This window comes from Cavia porcellus, unplaced genomic scaffold, assembly GCF_034190915.1.
Source record: "Cavia porcellus strain 051 isolate PalLab524CR breed Dunkin Hartley unplaced genomic scaffold, mCavPor4.1 scaffold_2, whole genome shotgun sequence".
Classification (NCBI taxonomy): Eukaryota; Metazoa; Chordata; class Mammalia; order Rodentia; family Caviidae; genus Cavia; species Cavia porcellus.
The window spans coordinates 59,237,142-59,258,670 of record NW_026947485.1 but is presented as its reverse complement, the minus strand read 5'-3'; the positions used below and the strand labels follow the sequence as shown (position 1 = coordinate 59,258,670).

The 21,529-nt window shown below is 35.4% G+C and overlaps 1 protein-coding gene across 1 annotated transcript in view; it reads right to left on the bottom strand.

The window, feature by feature from the left end:
• The window catches only part of Col28a1 (collagen type XXVIII alpha 1 chain), a 182,803-nt gene that overhangs the window by 127,985 nt on the left and 33,289 nt on the right, over positions 1–21,529 (bottom strand). The window contains exons 12-13 of the mRNA XM_013158142.3: positions 10,799–10,867; positions 9,671–9,739 (exon numbers count right to left, since the gene is read on the bottom strand). Of these exons, the coding sequence (XP_013013596.2) occupies positions 9,671–9,739; positions 10,799–10,867 (138 nt within the window). The remainder of the gene's footprint in view (positions 1–9,670; positions 9,740–10,798; positions 10,868–21,529) is intronic.

Sequence of the window (21,529 nt, the reverse complement as noted above, 5' to 3'; positions counted from 1 at the left end):
ATGCTTGTCTAATTTATTTCACTTATCAGTATGGTCTCAAGTTGCATCCATTTACTTATAAAAGCCTCGAGTTTGTCTTTATTGCTCAGTAGTACTCCACTATATAAAAATACCACACCTTTTTTTATCCATTCTTCAACTGATGGGCATTTGAGTTATTTCCAAGATTTAGCTATTACAAATTGTGCTGCTATAAACATGGGTTAGCATATATCACTGTGGTATGATGTTTTTATTTATTCTAGGAGAACCTCCAATCCTAGTTTTTGAGGAAACTCCACATTGATTTCCAGTGTGGTTGCACCAGTCTGCACTCCCACCAACAGTGGAATAGGGTTTCTTTTACCCTATAGCTCATTAGCATTTGTTATTGGTTAATTTCCTCATGATACCATTCTTTCTGGAGTGATATGGAATCTCAGTGTTGTTTTAATTTGTATCTCTGAAATGATCAGTGATGTTGAGCATTTTTCATATATTTATTTGCCATTTGTATTTCTTCATCTGAGAAGTGCATATTCATCTGAGATGCCTATTTTTAGATTGGGTCTTTGAATTTGGCGGGCCTGATATTTTTCAATTCATTATGTAGTGTAGATAGAAGTCCTTTGTCTGATGACAGTTGACTAAAATTTTTTCTCATTCTTTTCACTCTGTTGGTGATTTCTTCTGATGCGTAAAAACTTTTTAACAAGATGAGTTCCCAGTTGTTGATTCTTTGAAGTACTTCTTGTACAGTGTGTATTTTGTGTATGAACTCTCTGCCTATACCTTTGTCTTCAAGATGTCTACCTACTTTGTCTTCCCGCTGATTTAGTGTTTCTGCTTTAATATTTAGATCTTTGATACATTTTAATTTCAGTTTAGTACATAGCGATAGGCATTGATCTAGTTTTTCCCTCAGCATATGGAAAGCCAGTTTTTCCAGCACCATTTGTTAAAGGGGTTACCTTTCTTACATGAATGTGTTTGGCCCCTTTGATAAAGATAAGGTGGCTGAGTGTGTCTGTAGTTGCATCAGTGACTAAAATTAAGAAACCCATGTAACTATTGCATGGAAATACACCGGAAGAGGAGAGGGTTCCTGACACTGCGAAGCAAAACAACACTGTCCCAGGCTTCGCAGCAGCCTGACAGGAAACACATTAACTGAAAAATAAATACAACAGTGAGGTCTTTATTTAAACTGGGAAGTTTGACAGCTACAAATTTTCTCTTTTTCTTCTTGCTCAGAAGCCAAAATAAGATCAGAAAGACAACAAGGGTCTTAAAAGCACAAACTTGAGCTTTTGCTCTGTTAAACCTGGAGAATAATTAAGGTTCAGAGGCAGGGGAAACCAACTCATGACAGAACAAAGCTGGGTCCCTTACAATCACTGAGGTCAGCACCTTTCAGACCGGGGTGATCTTTGAAGCGGGGTGAAGTTTGAAGTGAGTAATCCAGGGTTACTTAAGAGAGGTCCTCTCAAGAGCCCAGTAGCAGAAGTGGGATATAGCACTATGCTCATCAGTAATTGGTCATCAGTAGATTTGTACATAAAACAGAAATTTAACTATATCCTACTGTTCATTTCTGTCTTTCCCTAATATCGTATATTTAAAAGACAGTCATTTTTAAAATCTATGCATACACAACTTTGTAAAGAATTTAATTAAAAGAAAAATCTGACATATAATCGGATTTAAATTGCAACATTCCTCCGAAACCTAGCTTTTAACACTCTAAAACCTTAATCAAAGCACTAATATACCTGACAGCTTACTTGAATGGCAGAACAATTAGCTAAGGAAAAATAAAAATGAGTGTGAAAATTAGATTGCAAACTGACTTGAAAAGTGCCAAATTAATATCACACCCTTTGACAAAGAGAATATTAGCAAGTTATGCTTCTTCCTGAATGGCATGACAAATAAAAGAACACAATGTACATTAAACATAAGGAACAGGGCTGCAGTGTAGCTCAGTGGTAAAGCACTTGCCTAGCATGTGCACGGTCCTGAGTTTGCTTCCTAGCACCTTCAAGAATGGAAACAACAAACAAACAAAAAGCATAAGGAAGTTTTTTTTTTCATTCATTCAACAAACATTTATCAAACACCCAATAGGTAGAAGGAACTCTGCTAGCAAATAAATCTGTTGCTAATCCAACATCATAGTTATAGGGAAACTTTAGTGTCTTTTGGACTGAAGTTCAAATCCCAGGTGTGCCATGTATTAACAACATGACTTTACACAAGTAATTCCTTCTCTCTAAAGTTCAGCCCAGACCTCAAAATGATAATAATGCTAACATCTACCTCAACCACAAGTGTCAATGTGAGGATTCAGAGAAATTTGATGCTCTTACATATTAAGCACCTATTAAAAGCTGCTGTGATTATCAAAACTATTTTTACTGAGTCCATCAATTGTTACTGGAGTCCTTTTGTGGTGGTCTTTACAAACAAGGGGGCCTCTAAAGGAGTTTCCATTAAACTATGGAGAGCGCCAGCACCACAAACTCTCACAAACTGGAAATCTCCCTGCTCAGCATTCCTAGGGCTCCTGGGGTAGGGTAAAGCACAGAGATGGGAGGTGTAAGAAGTTCCATGTTCAGAGCTGCTGAGAACAGTTAACACTCATGGCCAAACACTTAGGAGATTTTATAAATCCAAGCCTTAATTCCTCTAAACCACCAGAGCAATACTCCACACATCCTGTGTATTCAGGCTGTCAGCCTCACCGTCAGGATGGAAGATAATTATTAACTAGAGGAGACAAATGGCAGGCACTTGGGTTAGATGAATCACACATTTAATTTGTTAAGAAGTACCAAAGGATCATTTTTTAAACATTTTAATTGACAGATAATAATTGTGCATCATTTTGAAAAGACAGAAATGCCTCTATAAAAATCTCAATTTCCTTCTCAAGGTCATAAGTACATGTGATATACTTATGGGGCTGCTAACAAACACCTCTAATAAAAAAAATCTAGTGGAGGAAACTAATTATCAATTAACATAGTCTAATCACTGAAAAGCTTTCCTAAGACATTAACAGTAAAATAAAATAAGATTTCTCATTACATTTTAAATACTTGCCTTAATGAAATCAGTGGTGCTAATAATATGTGACTTTAATATACTCTGCAAGCATTAAAAATAAATTTGCTAAATAGTAATAATAATAATAAATGGCCATTATTTTAAAACAGTGTCATCTACTTTATTCCTAACCTCAAAGTAATTAGAGTTCTATTTCAGGGGATTTTTTTAGTGAGAGTATTTTGAATAACCTTGCACAAAAAGCAGATTACCTTGGCAGTTTCAGCTCATTTACTTTTCATGAATTAGTTATCCTTGCCGTATCAGCACAAAACTAGTAGTAATCACATAAAGATGATTGCTGACAGTTCAGAGTTAGGTACTGGAGCTAGAATATTCATTTAATCTATCAGATTTACACACCATGGCATTGGGGGAAAAAATAGCCACGGATCTGCCCAGCAAAGCAAACAACCAGCAGAAAGAATAGACAATCTACAAAATGGGAGGGAGGGTGGAAAATAGCCAGCTATTTCTCAGATGGTGGACTAATATCTGAAATGTATATATGGAACTAAAAAATGTAACACTCCCCAAAAATAAAAGAGCAAAGCAAAAATGGGCAACTGAAATGGACATTTCTCTGAAGTACAAATGCCCAATAAACACATGAAAAAATGTTCACCATTGCTGGCCATTACAGCAGTGAAAATAAATACAACATTGTGATACCATCTTGTTCCAGAAAGAATGGCTATCAAGAAATCAAATAATAACAAATGCTGGTAAGAATGCAAGGAAGAAAAATATACTTCTACATTGTTGGTGAGAATAGGAGCTAATACAACCACAATGGAAACCATAATGGAGATTCCTCAAAAAACTAAAAATAGGAATTCCACTTGACCTAGCTATTCTTCTTCTTGGTTTCTTCCTAAAGAAATTGAAGACATCGTATCATTGGGATACATGCATACCCACATCCAAAGCAGCAGGATTTGTAGTAGCTAAATTTTGGAAATGACCTATACGCCCATCAAAAGATGACAGATAAAGAAAATGTGGTACTTATGCATGATAGAGCTTTATTTTGCCATAGAGATAAACTTGAGGTGTTCATAAGTAAATGGATACAAATTGAGGCCAAAATATTAACTGAAATAAGTCAGACACACAAGCTTAAATATTACACTATTTTTCTTACAATAAAAACTTTAAAAAAATGTATAAATACAGAACAAAAACAGAAGATAGACAAACAGGAAGTAGGGAGACCTTTTTTCAAATAGATGGGTGAACGAGAAATAGAAAGGAGGGAAGAGATGAGAAGTGGAAAAAAGAACTTAAGGAAAAAAATGATGAAAACAGAGCTTTTGCAAGTGGGAAAGGGACCACAAGTTGGAAGGGGCAAGGAGAGAAAGGAGGGCTAGGGGGTGAAAATCAGAAAAAGAGTGTGGTGTGTTATATATGCACACTGGTTCCCCACGATGCTTATAATCATTAGATACTGCAAACATGCACTCATAAATAAAAGAACTTCCCACGGAGATCATAGTCAAAATCCTAGAAGTCGAACACAAGAACAGAATGTTAAAATCTGAAAAAAAACAACAATCGTTTCTGAAGGTAAAGCAATCAGAATTGCTGCAGGTTTCTCAACACGAAGGTCAGGAGAACATGGAAGAAACATCCTCAAGCCCTTTAAAAAAGTAACTTTCAACCCAGATTAATGTATCTTGCAAAAGTATCTTCCAAACTAAGAGAAAAATTAATACTTTCCACAACAAGCAGAAACTTAAAGAAATTCATGACCACCAAATCAGCACTATTAAAAAACATATATGTATGTATATCACAGACACAAACAAAAAAGACATCAATGTCAGCCAATAACAAGCAGAGTGAGCAGTTAAATAAAAGAAGAAATAAAGGAATTAGCAACAGAGAAATAATCCAGTGAGAGGAATAAGCCCACACCTTTCACTAATTTTTCTCTAGGTAAGTAGTTTCAACTAGCTAATCAAGAGACATAGATCAGCAGAATTCATTAAAAACAAAAACCCAGAACTGGGGATTGAGCTCAGCAGCATAAGCACCCACTAGCAAGTACAAGGTCATGAGTTTCAGTTCCAGTACAAAAAAAAAAAATCACCAAACCCAAAAATGTGTTACATTCAAAAACACGTTTATATTTAAAGAAAACCATACAAAAAATTCAAAAGACAGAAGTCATTTTCATGTAACAGGAGCCCAAAAGCAAACAATAGTAGCTATAAATATTTTCAAACAAAGTAGACTTCAACCCAAAATTGATCAGAGGAGACAAAGATGGTCACCACATACTGGTATAGAGAACACTTCAACAGGAAGAAATAACGATTAGATGTACCTTGAAACCATAATACTTAGTGAAATTGATCAGAGACAGAAGAAATTCAAACAGATCTCAAAGAGTACAATAAAATATAGACAATACAAAACAAAGAGATAAATCTTTTGCAGATTGGCAGAATACTGGAGATAAAGGGAGAGGGAGGAAAAGGAGGAGAAAAGAGACGAAAAGAATTAAGATGTGATATGTATGTGTATCAATAGGTGTAACCAACATGCACTAATAAAAAAAACTTTAATTTTTAAAAAATGTTCAGTAATCACTAGCGGTTCACTCGTGTAATCCAACACTCTGAGGGGCTGAGATTGGAGGAATATAAATTCAAGTCCAGTCTCAGCAATGTGACAATTTAACAAGATCCTGTCTCAGAACAAGAAATTTTGAAAGGTGTGAAGTTCAGTGCAAAGACAATGGGTTCAATCCTAGCCTTGAAAAAAAAAAAAAAAAAAGCATGACTAGATGTGTACGTGCACACACATACTTGTATATTGTACATAATGAGTTTTGAGAGCATTTTATGTTTCAGATGCAAATCTTTTGCCGGGCTTATGGTTCGCTAATGTTTTCTCCCAGTCAGTTGCTTGTCTTTTTGACCTTTTAACAGTCTTTAAGAATGTAGAGTGTTGTGGAGCACACCTGTGGGCCCCTGCCCCGCCAAAACAAAACCAAACAAAACAAAACAAAAAACAAGCTTTAATAGAGCCAACCTTTTCCATTTGATGAAATTCAGATAATCCTTTTTCTAAATCAGGTTTTGATAACACATCTAAGAATCATTCATCAATCTCTTCATCACAAAGATTTTTTTCCTATGTTTTACTTTTAAAGTTTCATTGTTTTTAACTTTTACATTTAAATAACTGGTCCATTTTGAGTTAGTTTTTGTATACTATGGGAAACTTAGGTTAAAGTTCATTTTGTTGTTGTTCATGGATATCCAAATACTCCAGCACCAGTTCTTGAAGATTTCACTTCCTCTCTTTTGGATTGCTTTTGTAGCTTTATCAAAGATCTGTTGGCTATTATACTTATGCCAGTCTGTATCTGCTTTCTATTCTGTTCCTTTGATCATATAGCTATGATCTGCCAGTACCACACAGTCTTAATTACTATAGCTAATTAATCATGTCCAGGTAGTGTGATTTATCCAAAATGTGTTCTTTTTCTAGACTGTTTTAATTATTCTCGCTTCTTTGTCTTATCTTAAAAAATTATCCTGTCCAGAGATACAAAAATATCTTCTTGGCACACTAAAGACTTATACTAAACCTTTATAATAATTTATTGAGGTTTGACAAGTTTCTGATGTTGAATCCTTCAACCAGGCAAATGGTACTTTCAACTTACTAAATATTCTTTAGTTTCTTTCGTCAGTGTTTTGCAGTTTTGTACAAATTCTATATATGTTTTATTAGAGTTATATCTAAGTATTTATTTTTAGCAATTGTGACTCATACTGTAAACTTAAAAAGTTTACTTTCTATGTGGTCATTACTACTATAAAAAAATAAAATCATCTTCTAATCTGTGACTGAGCTGAACTCACTTGTTGATGCCAGGAAGTTTTTCATAGATTTCTTGAGATTTTCTATGAAAGAATTATGTTGTCTGCAAATAGCAACCATTTTATTTTTGTCTTTCTTAACTCAATGCCTTTTATCTCTTTTTTTCTTCTTTGAGTTGGCTAAAACTATTATTACGCTGAATACAATTGGTGTAAACAGACATCCTTGTCTTAGTTCTGATCTTCCTGGAAAGCATCCCGTCTCTAACCATTAAATAAAATGTTAGCTTGGAATTTGTGTGGAAGCCAAGGAAGTTGCACTCTGTTCTCAGTTCTAAGAGGGTTTATTATGTTCTATTAGGATTTTTGAGGATTTTGAACTTTGTGAAATGTTTTTCCATATCTTTGAATATGATCGTATCATTTACTATGATACATTACACTGATTTTTAATTATAAAACCAGCTTTATATCCATTGAACATAATCTACATGGTCATGCGATCTAATTATCTAATATTGCTTAATTTTATTTATTAACCCTTTGTTAAGGTTTTTTGTATGTTTATTCACAATTTTTTCAATTTTCCTCTTACTATGATTATTATTTGTTTCATTAAGAGAAGCCAATCTCATAAGTTGATAAGTGTTCTTGTTTCTTACACTGTCTGAAAGAGTTTATGGAGATTTTATTTTTATCCATAGTAGTGTTCTGTTTTTTGCTTTTTTGAGGCAGGGTCTCACTATGTAGCCCAGGCTGGCCTCCAACTCATGGCGATCCTCCTGCCTCAGCCTCACCAAGTGCTGGATTAAAGGTGTGAGCCATCACACCCAACTATCCATGCTTTATGTTTTCTAAATAAAATATAAATCAAAGAGAGCCAATTTCCTACATAAGCTTGCTTTCTTATTGGAATTTTGCTAAATCATTCCCTATATTTATCAATATACTTAAAGTATTCCATTACTTAAAAATAAAAATATTTTAAAAACTAGAAGGTGCAAATAATAGCACAAAGCACAAAGTTATCTGAACAAAATATCCATCAATTTATATTAAAGAATAAAAAATTGCATTTCTTTCCCTGATATTTTTAGAAATTTAGTTCAGTGTTTCCAACTCTGAAAATAACAAAGATAGGAAAGTTAGCAATATTTTAATTTTACAGAAGTTATAATTTGTGACCATGGTGAATTAAGCATATCTCCAAGTTCTTTGACAGTCTCCAACGGGAGATGGAACCTTTTGCTTTTCTGCTCAAATCTGAGCTGGCCTTCTGCTTGTTTTAGCCAACTGTATCACACAAATGATGCCATGCAATTTCTGACACTGAGCTTAACAAGTGGTTTTTTCCTGTTGGAACACCCCTACTTGGATTCTAGCTGCCGTCTTATGAGGAAGTGAAGGCAACCACACGTAAGGCCCATATGGAAGAGAACAGAGGTCTCTGCGCAACGGTGGCTGAGTCCCAGCTCAGCCAGAAGCAAACTTCCAGCCATGTTAGTGAGGCCTTTTTTAACTTTCTGCTATTTTAGTGCTCCAACTAACTTCACTTTATGTGGAACTCACCAGTCAACCTACAGAATCATGATAACTTACTATTTTAAAGTACTAAACCTCGAGGCAGGTTATTATACAGCAACCCATGACTAAAATGCAGGCTCAGAAAAGTTTGTGGTCCAATTTTAAGATCATTATCTATTTAATGGAAATTAAGAATAAATCACTAAGCTCTAGATTACTAGTCCAATGGATTTTTTTTCTCCATAAGATGCTGTATTTCTTTTTAAATTAGTGTACACTAATACTAAAATCCCAGACCTCAAAAAACTATACTTCCACAGCTGGGAGTGGTGATGCATGCCTGAAATCCCAGCGCTTGGGAGGCTGAGATAGGAGGGTTGCTGGAAGTTCAAGGAAAGCTTGGAGTACACAGTGGGTTAAAAGCCTGAAGTACATAACTACACAGCAAGGCCTTGTCTAAAAAATTATATATATACTGTTGCTGCAGTCAGAGAGAATAGCAAACACATATATCTATTCCTATTTATATTTACATATGAGGAATGATGTAATATAAAGCTAAATGGAAAGACCAGCTATATGTGGTCAGTTGTTTTAACTTGTACCTCAATAAGTTCACTATAGTTCTTTTCCTAGGAGATTAATGATTACTTGAGAGAAGCTTCTTATACAAGAGTAGTCATATTTTATTCATTTCCTCTTCAGATCTCTCCCAATAGAAATTTTTTTCTTCCCCAACAATAGCAAACTTCAAATTACATAAGGTAGAGTTGTGAATAAAACAAGTTTTAACTCAGTACCATCATACACAACAATCCCAATTTTAGGGCATGCTTTTGGATTAGATAATGAGTAAGATCCTTATTTCCAGTTATTCTTCTCATGTTTATAAAACAGTCAATCATAACTTGGAGACACCAGGCTTTAGTCTAGTTCTACTTGTCTCCTAGGAAATTTCAACACAGGCAAACTCCTCAAACTAACTAAATAACATTAGGAGATTACAGCAATAGAGAGCCAGTCAAAACCATCATATGTACACATTTTATATCCCTATTGCCAGTGTTGTGAAAAATGACACTCGGATCTGATCCTTGTAGTCCACTGTCTCTTCTACCCAGAAAGATACAATATAGATTCACTTTACCATTTATTCTGACCAGAAAGAACATGAAGATATTACGTTTCTCCTTTTTATTCTATCTGCGAGTTTCACCACTCACTGGCTGTCCTGGCTCCCCAACTCCGGTGGGTCCTGGAGCCCCTGTTCGTCCTTCTTGGCCTCGTTCTCCCTGAAAAAGAAACAGTAGAGTATGAGTTTTTAAATGAAGCATAAACACCACAAAATACTCTGGAGATCTCAACAAGGGTAGGTCACAAAACTTTTCATATCTATATATGTTAAAATAATTCTAGAGGAGGAAGCATTACTTGAAGAAATAACCATAAAATATTCATCATCTCTACTTGTCTGAGTGCAACACAGCCCTTTCGGCCTTCCTAAGCTCTCCTGTAGTCCTGGCAGCATGCACTGTGCGGCAGTTCGTTTACATCCTGAGCAGGCAGGCTAACAGCATTTGTGCTATTCCCTGCCACACTGTAGAGTGCCACTCTTTCCTCCCCGCTTCCTGTCATATCTCACCTCTGTTTTATTCTCCTATACTCAATCTTCTTCAAACCCTTTTACAGTGAATCTGCCTATATGAACTACACCTTCCTCAGATTCTCTCAGTGCACTCATCATAGAAATGCTACTTGTTCAAGGCACTGTTCTGTACAGTTCTGTATTTTTGTCCTGCTTCAAAGTCTTACTATCCCAACCACAGAGAAGAGCCATTTAAAACAAGCACTCCTACTCTTTCATATATTGCATGATGCAGGGTACCCCACTAGGGATTTTGCCTAACTTTGTAGCGCCACACAACCCATTCTGTCAACATCTACTTATTCTGTGCCACTGTCCCTCTGGTTTCTACCCCTCCATGCTTATTTAAGGCAAGCCAGCGGGAGCTGATGTGTTAAGGTGTTTCACTTCCCAGGAACATGTTTGCCTGTTAATATTTAGAGCCCATGAATCTCAACAGGACTACATGTACATTTTGAAAGAGTAGATACTCAGAGACAAGCAAATTTTTCCATCCCAACCAAATAAAAAACAACAGTTTGATTATTCTTATGGTAACTGCCCCTGACTAACATATTACAGCATCTGAGCATATTGAATGAAAGTAATTTCTGCTGAAAGTTCCCTGTTTTTATTACAGTTATGTTGAACAGAGTTCAAGTCACAGTTCCCAGCCCCTAAGGTAAATTCAACAGTCACCAGTGGACAGAGACACAAACATTTTTACCTTAATACCTTGCTGTCCAATACCAGGGGTTCCTGGAGGACCATAAGGACCAGGAGGACCTGGATCACCCTAGAGGAAGAAATAGAGATAAGTTTGGTCAGGTCAATAGCACTTGTTGGTAGGTAAATGAATGCAACTAGAGACCACACTCAAGATAAATAAATCAGACTTATGTATAAGTATCACAATAAATGTATAAGTATCGCAATAAATCAGACTTATGTATAAGTATCACAATAAATGTATAAGTATCGCAATAAATCAGACTTATGTATAAGTATCACATTGTCTCTCTAGTATGAGGAACAGTTAAAGTACATAAGGTCCAAAACATACAATAGATATTGTGAAATGGGGAAAAAAGACTATTCAAAAGGAAAAAGGAACTAGGATGGGGGAATGGGGAAAGCAAGGAAGGGAAAAAGAAAAAAAATACAAAATAGATGTACTAACTTATTATTAGTTCATTGAAAAGAAAGGTTTGTGCTAATATTATTTGGAGAATTTTATATGCCCATATCTTGTACACTGATTAACTACTTTAAAAAAATACTCACTGTATTTTTGCAAAGAATTTTTTTATTTAGAGAAAAAAAAGCAAAAGAAAAAAAGGTAGAAATAATATAGAATGTCAAAAAATAGTAAGAAATCACTAGTTGATAACTTACATATTGTTATCTTAGAATTAGTTGCCCAAGCCACAGAATCAAAGTAGACAGTCAAACAATGACAGCACAAACTATTCTGCTTGATGAACTAACAAAAACTTACTAGAATGGTTATCTATCGTGCACACTTAAACATATGGTTATATACTTTTGAGCATTTTCCCTTCATTATCACAATATCTGTTATACATTTTGGATCTTATTACTCTTTCAGTTTTATTATGTACACCCATGTTTATAGCAGCACAATTTGTAATAGCTAAATCTTGGCAACAACCAAAGTGCCCATCAAACACAGGATGGACGAAAAAGATGTGATATTTTTATGCAATGGAATACTACTCAACTATAAAAAGGACGATCTTGTGGTTTTTATAAGTAAATGGAGGCAATTTGAGATTACCCTCATATGTGAAATAAATGACTCACATTTGTAAATATCATATTGTCTCTCTAGTATAAAAAATAATAAAAACTGAAAGGGTAATAAGAACCAAAATGTATAATAGATATTCTAGTAATGAGAGGGAAAGAAAGTGCTTGATGGATTAACTATTATTATTCTCCTGTAATTTTGTTATGAAATTTTGCTTTACTTTTTTCCATAAAATAAAAGATTTTTAAAATAAATAAACAAAAAATAGTACTTGTGAGCTGCTCTTCTATGCATAGTGGCTGCAGTAAGGGCTTGAAGTGTGACAGAAAGCTTAATTCATGGTCCCTGATCTCATCTTTCTACAATCCAACTGGAAAGACAGCATAGACTCAGGGTCAGACTATCTACTAGACACAACAAGTACGGAGTCTGGAATCTGCAAACTTTTAGGAGTCCATCAAAATACTTTCATTTTAATTTTTAAAACCAGAAAAAATAATAACAGTGAATATATAATAACAAATCTAGCTTTGATTGTATTGTCTTTATATCAACTCAGTCATATAATGTTTTCCGACAATGTATATGGAAGAAGACACCCACAAATGCAAACACTTTAGGAACTCTGAAAGTTATAATGCAACCCACATTCATTCATCCAACAAATCTTCTTTGTTGATATCCTGACAGACTGTTTTATTTTATTTTTTGTTTGTTTGTTTGTTTGTACTGGAAATTAAACTCACGACCCTGCACTTGCCAGGCACGTGCTGCACCGCTGAGGTATATCCCCTGCCAGATGAATTTTATTTCTTCCACAATGGCTATTTTTCCCTCTAATCTTCCTTGCTGATAGCATCTTGTTCAGATCAATGACAGCTATCTTGACTCCCAGAAGTATAAGATACATAGCAATTATACTACTAACGTAAGATTGAGATCTCCTTTCCCACTGCCACTAATTAGTCTAGGTTGGTCATGTGACAGTTTAACAAATGAGATGACAGAGACCTTATTGTACATACAGGAAAAGCCTCTTTTGTTTTGCAGGTTACCAGGAAAGTAACTAAGATAAATTCTTATTGGCGCATGGTGGTATATGTCTGTAATCCCAGTACTCCTGGAGGCTGAATCAGGAGGATTATAAATTGGAGCCCATCAGGGGGAGTAACTTAGTGATGCTATGTCAAAATAAAAGACTTCAAAAGGGCTGGAGATGTAGGCCAGCAGAAAGGCCCTGAGTTAAATCCCCAGTACTGTCAAAATAATCATCATAGTAATAATGCCCTAAATAGCAATTTCAGCAGATGGACAATTTTGTCCTGTAATAGGTAAGAAGATGTTTAAATATATTTGACAGGCAATTCAAAGATTTTTTTAAGTAGTGGAAGTTCTTCCCTGCTTGACACTTGACTATGTTTTTGGTCAGGAATCAACACTTGAGTCTGTTTTTGGTCAGGAATCAACAACACATACTGGTAATAGTTTCTTCATACTGCTGACAGAGAATTGGTTTAGTTGTTACCTTGAAATATTTGAATTGGGAGAATCAAGAGGAGAAGCAACTATCTGGCATTCATAAGCTGCCTCTAACCTTAGTCAAGTGCCAGTAGAAACTGAGAAATTTTTTAGTATTAAAATTTCAAGATTACAGGGATCTGAAGATTGTAGAGTGATTGATTTTCCTTATCTGACCACAGTTCCTGTACAATATATCTTCACATTTCACTTGCTTAAATTCATTTCTCAAAAGCCTAGCATCTTGACATGTGACCTGCACACAAATATCAGACTATAATTCATATTTATTCCACTGTAGTTTCTCACAAGTATTCCCGAAGTGGTGAAGAAAGAGGTCTTCATTATAAAATATTGTATTTCAGTAATAGACAGCAGGGAGAGGAATGCATCAAGACAACACAACCAAGGTAATGCTTGCTAGCTTTCCTGTTATTATCCTTGCCCCAGCTCCATTACCAACACATAGAGAGAGAGAGAGACAGACAGAGACAGAGAGACAGAGACAGAGACAGAGAGAGACAGAGAGGCTGCCTTCCTGCATTACTTTCTTTGACTATGAGAGCCTTTAACCAATAAGTGAGAATAGCAGAAAAATATTGGTAAAATGCATTATCCCAGAGAGAATTTTCCTTGTGACTTCCATGTGAGCCTGGATATATATGAGTATGAGCATGTGAGAGGACAATGAGGAGGTTACAGAGACTACCTTGCTCCTCCCCAAAGTAAGAACACCCCAGCTTTCATGAGCCTCAAGAGCAAAATAAGTCAGTGTTTAATGAAACGTGCTATTTACAAGCATTACCTGGATACTATCCATGCAGATATATATATGAGCTACTATACATTTATACATAATGTATGTAATATATTATATACTATACATACATGTTATATACCAGACACATAGACCATGTTCATATATTATCTCATTTAACCTTATAACAATTCCAGAAAGGATTTGGTTATACTTTATATTGTGGATATACAATCTTCATTTTTAAATCCACTTTTCAGCATTCATAGAATTACAAAGGCAATAAATCTGGCCACAGAGCTTTACAGTCTAATGGAGTCTCGGTTCTATTACTTTGAATAATTTGAGCTTTTACAAGATTCCAAAATGCAGGGTAATCAATCTATCTTGCAGGGTTGAGAGGTTCAAGATACTATCTGTGAAATATCTGAGTCATAACCAGTCACACAGTAGCTATTTAATATGCATAGACTTGGTTGTTATTCACCAGGTCTTTACTGACCAACCTCAGGTCTAGCAAAGAATAATCCATGCATATAATTGATTATCAGTTTTCCACAATTAGAGTTATAAATCAGATTTCACTGTACTTGCATAAGCCTACACTCTCTCTGGAAAGACAAATGAATATGAAACAATACACAAGCCTGGGAATTAGCTAGTAATAAAAGCATTAACAGAACAAGTAAGATTCTGAGGCAGGTATGCTTAATTCTACCTCAAGGAATTGGAAAAGTTTCATATAGTATAGGGGTAATTTGAGCTGAACAAAAAAGTAAGAATCATACTTAATCTGAGAAAGAGAAAAGGAATAAACTTTCAATGAGAGAAAAGAACATGAGACATAAAATGATATGAAATATTCTGGCAACTAAGCAAATTGCTGGGCCCAAGGAACTAGCAGTGAAGAGACAGTAGGCCCAATCTCTGGAGCAGCAGTGCTCAGTGGAAATACACAATGAACTGCCATGGTTTATGTCTGTGACCCCCAGGCCTCAGGAGTTTGAATTGTGCATTTGTTATTCGTTCATCATCTAGTGCTTGGATTGATGGTGTCAGTGCTCCACCCACAAAGGGGTGGAGCCAGGATGTGATGTAATGGCAGGAAGAAGGTGTGTCTTGCTCTTTGCTGGTTTCTGCTTGCTGTTGGCAGCCGCCATGAACTGCGGCCCAGCCATGCCTGCCTGCCTTGGAGCCAATTGAGTGTGGACTGAAACCTCCAAAAACTGTAAGAAATAAACCTTTCCTTTCCCAACTTGGGCTTCAGGTATTTTGTCTCAGCAACGAGTAAAAAGTAACTAAGACATGAGCCATACATACATTTTTATATTTTCTAACCACATTAAGCAGGTAAAAAAGAAAAAGCTAACATGTATTTATTGATATATCCAAAATACTATCATTTCAACACATAATCAATATTTTTAAGTACTAATGATCATATTTTTTCACTCTTTTTCATACCAACTCTTTGGAAACCAATATATGTCTTGAACTTATAGCAATTTCAGTTTGGATGAGCTACATATCCTGTGTTCAACAGTAACATGTGGAAACTGTATTTCACAGCTCGGCTTCAGATTAGACTTTGGAGCCTTAGGTCAGAACCATGGACAGTACCAATATTAACAGAATGAAAGTGGAAGCTGTGATACCATAGTGCAAGAAACTGAGTGAAGAGAATCTCAAAAGGAACCAGTCATTTCTAAAGACAGCTCATTATCTTTCCCTCCCAGACCTGGTCATCGCTCCCCACTCCTTCCAGTATATCAAATATATCCCAGCACCTACCCATGTGACTCCTAAACATTTCTCAAATCCATCTGCCTTTCTGTCTATACATCTAGAGTGTAGAGTCAAACTAACAATCTTTTGTTCAAATTAAAACAAAGTCCTTCCTACTCTACCTGCTTATTCATACTCCAATTTGTTCTGTTGCTACAAGAACAATCTCTTAATTTTAATTTTAATCTGAGTAAAAACTTCTTAGGTCTTTTCTTTTGCTCACAAGGTCAATACAGTGCTCTTTACAAAGCCTCTTACAATGTGGTTCTGAATGTGGCTCTCCAGTCTTGTGTGTCATCAGACACCTCCTCATTCTCCATTCTAACAGCATTGGACATTGTGCAGTGTTTTATGCTCCATCCAGTTACAGGAGCTTTGTACATGGTATTTTCTCCATCTGGGATATTCTTACCTCCATCTTTCTTTCTGTCGCATCTTTCAAATCTTCTTTTAAACAACATGACTTCAAGGAAGACTTCCCTGATCAGGTGTAAAATCTACTGTAGGCACTACAATACTGATAGCACCATTTCCCTTTTTTTCTGAGCATTCACTACATTTGCAACTTTGCATTTCTAACTGTATATGGGAAGGATACATGAGGTTTTGTTTATCTTTGCATTCTCAGTGCTTAGCTAATTACTATCATTCACTCAGATCCTCATTTTTAAAATATTTTCTGAGCACCAGTTAGATAGCAGAAACTGTGCTATCTGTGGGAGATGAACAAAAAAGAAAACATAGTCTAAACTAAGGGAAGTTGTGGATTTGGAAATACTCCTTTTGACTTTTCAGAAAAGAGCATTCATGTATAAATTACATAAGGATACTAAATGCTCGTTGCACAGTTTCTTCTACAAACTCTTCTAAGACGCAGTTAATCATTGTTTCAGGAAAAGAATAACAAAATCACAGTATAGTCCAAGGTTACATGTAAGAAAAGTTCAGCTGAAGAAAACTCAGTGCTCTCTATTCCTGGCACTGGCTGTAGCCCAAATCAAAAGTGGATCTTACCTTTCACTAAAACAATAACTATTTCCCCAATTCACTGAAACTGAATTGCTTAAGAACAGAACTTTTTCTTGTATAATGTGATTATAACAATTCTTTAGGCTTTTCTTAAAAATAGAAGATATCTCAGAAACTTCTACTCATTTCTCAGATAAGGATGACACCAGCATTAATATGGTAAATCTTGTGGCAAATATTCTCATGCTTCACAAATGGTAGAAACAAAGGCCTCATAGTTACAGAATGATTCACTCGTGCCCAGGTTACACTTTTAGCTAAACACAGTTAAATCATAAATATACAATGTCAAGAAAGATCCCTTTTTAGATGATAGGAAGGGAGAAATAAATAGGAAGTTGATATTTGGTAAATACTTATTAAAGCACACTCCATTTTTTGCATGCAGTTTCTCTTATTTTAGAGGAAGTGTTGTGCAACAAAAGGCTTGTTTTTAGAAAACATATCAAGATAGACTTCGTCTGAATTATTATGAAGAAAGTTGTCAAAACACTTAAGTGCTTAATAAAAATAACACATGAGACACTCACTGTGGGTGAGTACTACCCTTTTTTTAATATATAAACTCATGTAATCCTCACAACTCTGAGAGTTGGGTATTACTAATTCACTACATGGAAGAGAAGAATTGACTCATAAGGAGGTAAAGTAACTTGCCAGAATCACATAGTTAATGAAATCTATGGCTGGTTTCAACCCCAGAAGTCTAGCTTTATAACCAGTGTTCTCAACTACCACGCCAAACTGCATCTTGAAAATTTTCTATTCTTTTCTTAATGAATTTCAAAAATCATTTGACTGAAGGCTAAAATTATATCTTTGTTACAGGATGAAAAATATAAAAGTCAGATAGTTTCAATCCATCCATAAATGAAGATCCATCATGAAAAGAAAATGATTCTCTGAAATGAAATATAAGCCGACAGAAAATATAATTTATACAAACTGATACACAGGCTATTTCAGAATCATAAAGCTTACCTGAATCAGCAGTAAAGTTAATGTAAATTATAATTTGCAATACTGTGATCATACAAGGTAACTTTATATATAAATTATTAATGAATAAATTACACTCAGTTTGGAACCACCATTGTCTCAAATCTCCATTTGAAATCTTTTTTGAAATCCTATCTAATTGCCACCACCCATGCACTGTACTTTTTGCTTGCTGAAAAACACACTTTGTACAAACAAAAAGTTATGAAGATTACAAATACAATTGTAGTGTTATACTAGATTTTAGTATTAAACTCACATTCAAGGTAGCTGTTAGGTTAGCCACAATAAAATGACAACATTTGATCACATTTGACCTGTAGAATAACAATTTATATGACCCAATCTAATAAGAAAGTTATACTGCATCTTATATAACAAAATCCAGGTAATTGTGTGTCATTTTCCCTAAAAAGGGTGGAGGGGGCAGTGAGCACCCTTAAAAGAGAGCTTTTGAGAACCCTGACTCTGGAGAACACAGAAAATACTCCAATTGGACACAGTTCACTAATCTTGACAACAGAAACACTGATTTACGAGAGAAGGCGGACCTATAGACAGTGTGGTATGTTTCTTAAATCCTTAGTCTTGGAGGCTTGGAGGAAGAGGAAATGAGACATTGTTTACTGCATAAATAACTTATGTTGGGATAATGTCAAAGTTTCGAGTGTAGACAATGATGATGGTTATGCAATGTTCTAAATGTTTTAATACCAATTAGTTGTACCTTGACATCAAGTGGTTCAAATGATTTTAGAAATTTACAATTTTTCAAAATGCGTGCCTTAGTTACTTTTCTTCTTGCAAAACAAAATACCCAGTACTTAAAGGAGAAAATGTTTATTTAGCTCACAGTTTATAGAGATTTCAGTCCATAGTCAGCTGGCTCCAAGGTAAAGTGGCATGGCAGATATTGCAGAGGAGAAACAGTTTATGGTGGGTAGAAGGTACAAAGAAAAGCAAAGGATGACCACAGCTCTTTCTATACCTTATATCTTATTCAGGCTGATTAGTGCAGGTTGCATTCACACCCTTAATCCTAGTACCCCTGATCTTATCATGAACCATGAATCAGTTCCAGAATCACACAACCTAGATTCAGCCACCTCTGCAAAAGCCCCATCTAGGACTGCTTGAGGCTTTGGGAAGACATCTAAACACAAGCCAAAATAAGGCCTTACACTTGTAATAAATGTTTCCCATTGCACAGGTGTTATCGTAACTTTCTTGAAATAGTTAACAACATGGATATACTTAATTTTTTAAATGGCATCCCTCTAAAGACAATGAAGTAGCTCATTCTATTCCATATTAGTGCCCTATTTGACTAGTGTGTGGATTACACTGAGCAACTCTGTGGGAAATGTTGGAATCATTTTGGTTTCCTTGATGCATCAGAATTTTTACCTCAGCATTGTCTATACATGTGCACATATGGTATTCCCCAGCCTCTAAGCACCATATGTATCAGAGATTTGGGATCGAAATCATCTACCTTGAAGCTGCTGGCTGACATCCCACATGTTCTGGCAGCCACTTCAAGTTGTCATTTTGTCTCACGTCAAATGAATTAATAAACTCATCTGGAGTCCTGCTGGACAGATGTGCATGTAGGTCAAAGCACTTTCCACAGTGAGAATTACTGGATTGCTAATGATTTTTTTTCTTTAATTAGAGCCATAAAGAATAGCATTTAGACTGACATGTCTGAAGAAAACATCTTCACATAGTTTGGCCATGAGTATTTACTTAACAGATAAGCATAAGCAAAGTTACATAGGGACTTTCCCTCTACACTGAGTACTTACAGCCTTGTTCAATGCTGTCATTCTGCTAGAAGAAACAGCATATTACTGTTTCTTGACAACTGGAAATTCTGTTCGAGTTCCCTGTTTTTCTTTTAGTTTTTTATACATAGTCAAAAATATAATCATTCTTAGAGCTCTAAATTTAAAAACTTTTTGTTTGATCAATTATTCTTTGAAGAATTGCAGATACTATGTATGTTTCTTCTAATTTACTCCATATAAAGTTGTAAGAAATTATATATCCTGTTATAAATTGTGATCTTTTTAAGTGGTTGAAGGAACCATCATGATATTAGCAGACTGTTAAATTTTTGAGTTGTATGAGGGCCCAAATAAATCCACATAAGATGCTTATTTGAAGTGAAAGCTTTAAATTCTTTATAGATTTTCATATTTGGAAGTGGTTTTGAACCATTTTCAAGCCACAGTTGGAAATGTTAAATTTGTTTAATAGGTTAGTCCATTAAAGCTACTAAGCTAACTTTAAGCCAAACCAAGTATTTAATAATAAGGAAAACAAAAATGTATTTAAAAACTATTAAAACTTTAGTCATGATTCTTCTGTTCTAGTGAAAATATTAACATTATTAAAATATAACATTCTAGATTGTATATATAAAAAAGTTCCAAAAGCCATTTTTAGAAGAAAGAACAAGTATACATAACACACAGGATTATTTAGTGCACAGGAAACTTCTAATATCAGCACTCTTTATAAGAATGGTCAGTATTCCTGACTCCTACATGCTTCCCTCTGATTCCTCTCAACATTTTTATGGATTTTCTTAACATTTCAAGAGCTAAACTGGACAAAAAGTAAGACCGAGTGTGTAAGGGGACTTCGAGTTTCTAGTGCTTGAACTTAGAGCAAAAAGAAAACACTAAAGGGAAAAAAAACTTCAAGGAATATTGTGCATATCCTGGAATGGAACAATGCAAGGTAGAGGCAGGGTGGGGTTACAATTCATCTATGAAGATAAATTATCATGTAACGTAACATCACAGTTCTTTTGTAATTGTTGAAGGATTGGCATATGGGACTTCACCTTGGGAAAAGACTTCAGGGATGTCTCCTAGTGTTCTTTTGGCCCTACCTATGAAGCTGTAACCCAAGGACATTTAAAGTGTCACAAGTTGCTCCTAAACATGAGACAGTGCAAACCCTCCTCTCAGAAACAGGAAGGCAAGCCTCAAGAAAGCAAGATGTGCATAACACTGGAGAAGAAAATATCCTTGGAAATAACTTCAGAAAGACATCAATCATCAAATGGCAAAGATGACCTAATATGGTTTCAACCCACCCTGTGTTCCACTGCTTATTTGTTCAGAATTAATTTTGGTAACTTGTTCTCTACGATTTGAAAGACTACCGATGTTGAGTCACTCTTTCTAGTTATCAGAAGCCCCTTTCACAGCCACATGTAACTGTGGTTTGCTGTATCACCACAGCTCCACAGAAGATGGGTTCTTAGGGGTTCAAATCTACACTCTGAGCCGAGGGAGCCTTCCCTCCTGAGTTACATTTTCAGTTTGGTTCTAGTCACCAGGCTTCTCAGGAGCATGTGTGATTACAGTTCTAACTGATTTCAGAGAAGGTGAGAAGTCTTTTATGACATGTCACACGTGAGGAACAGGCTAAGGTGACTTGTCAGCCAAGAGTTGATTCTGAGAAACATTTATTTTTTGTTGCTAAGGTAACAAACTCATTCCAGACAGAATAGGAACTACTTTACATGTGGAAAGAATTAATGACTAAGATGATTGTGAAACTGGGCCCATAAGCACATTTTT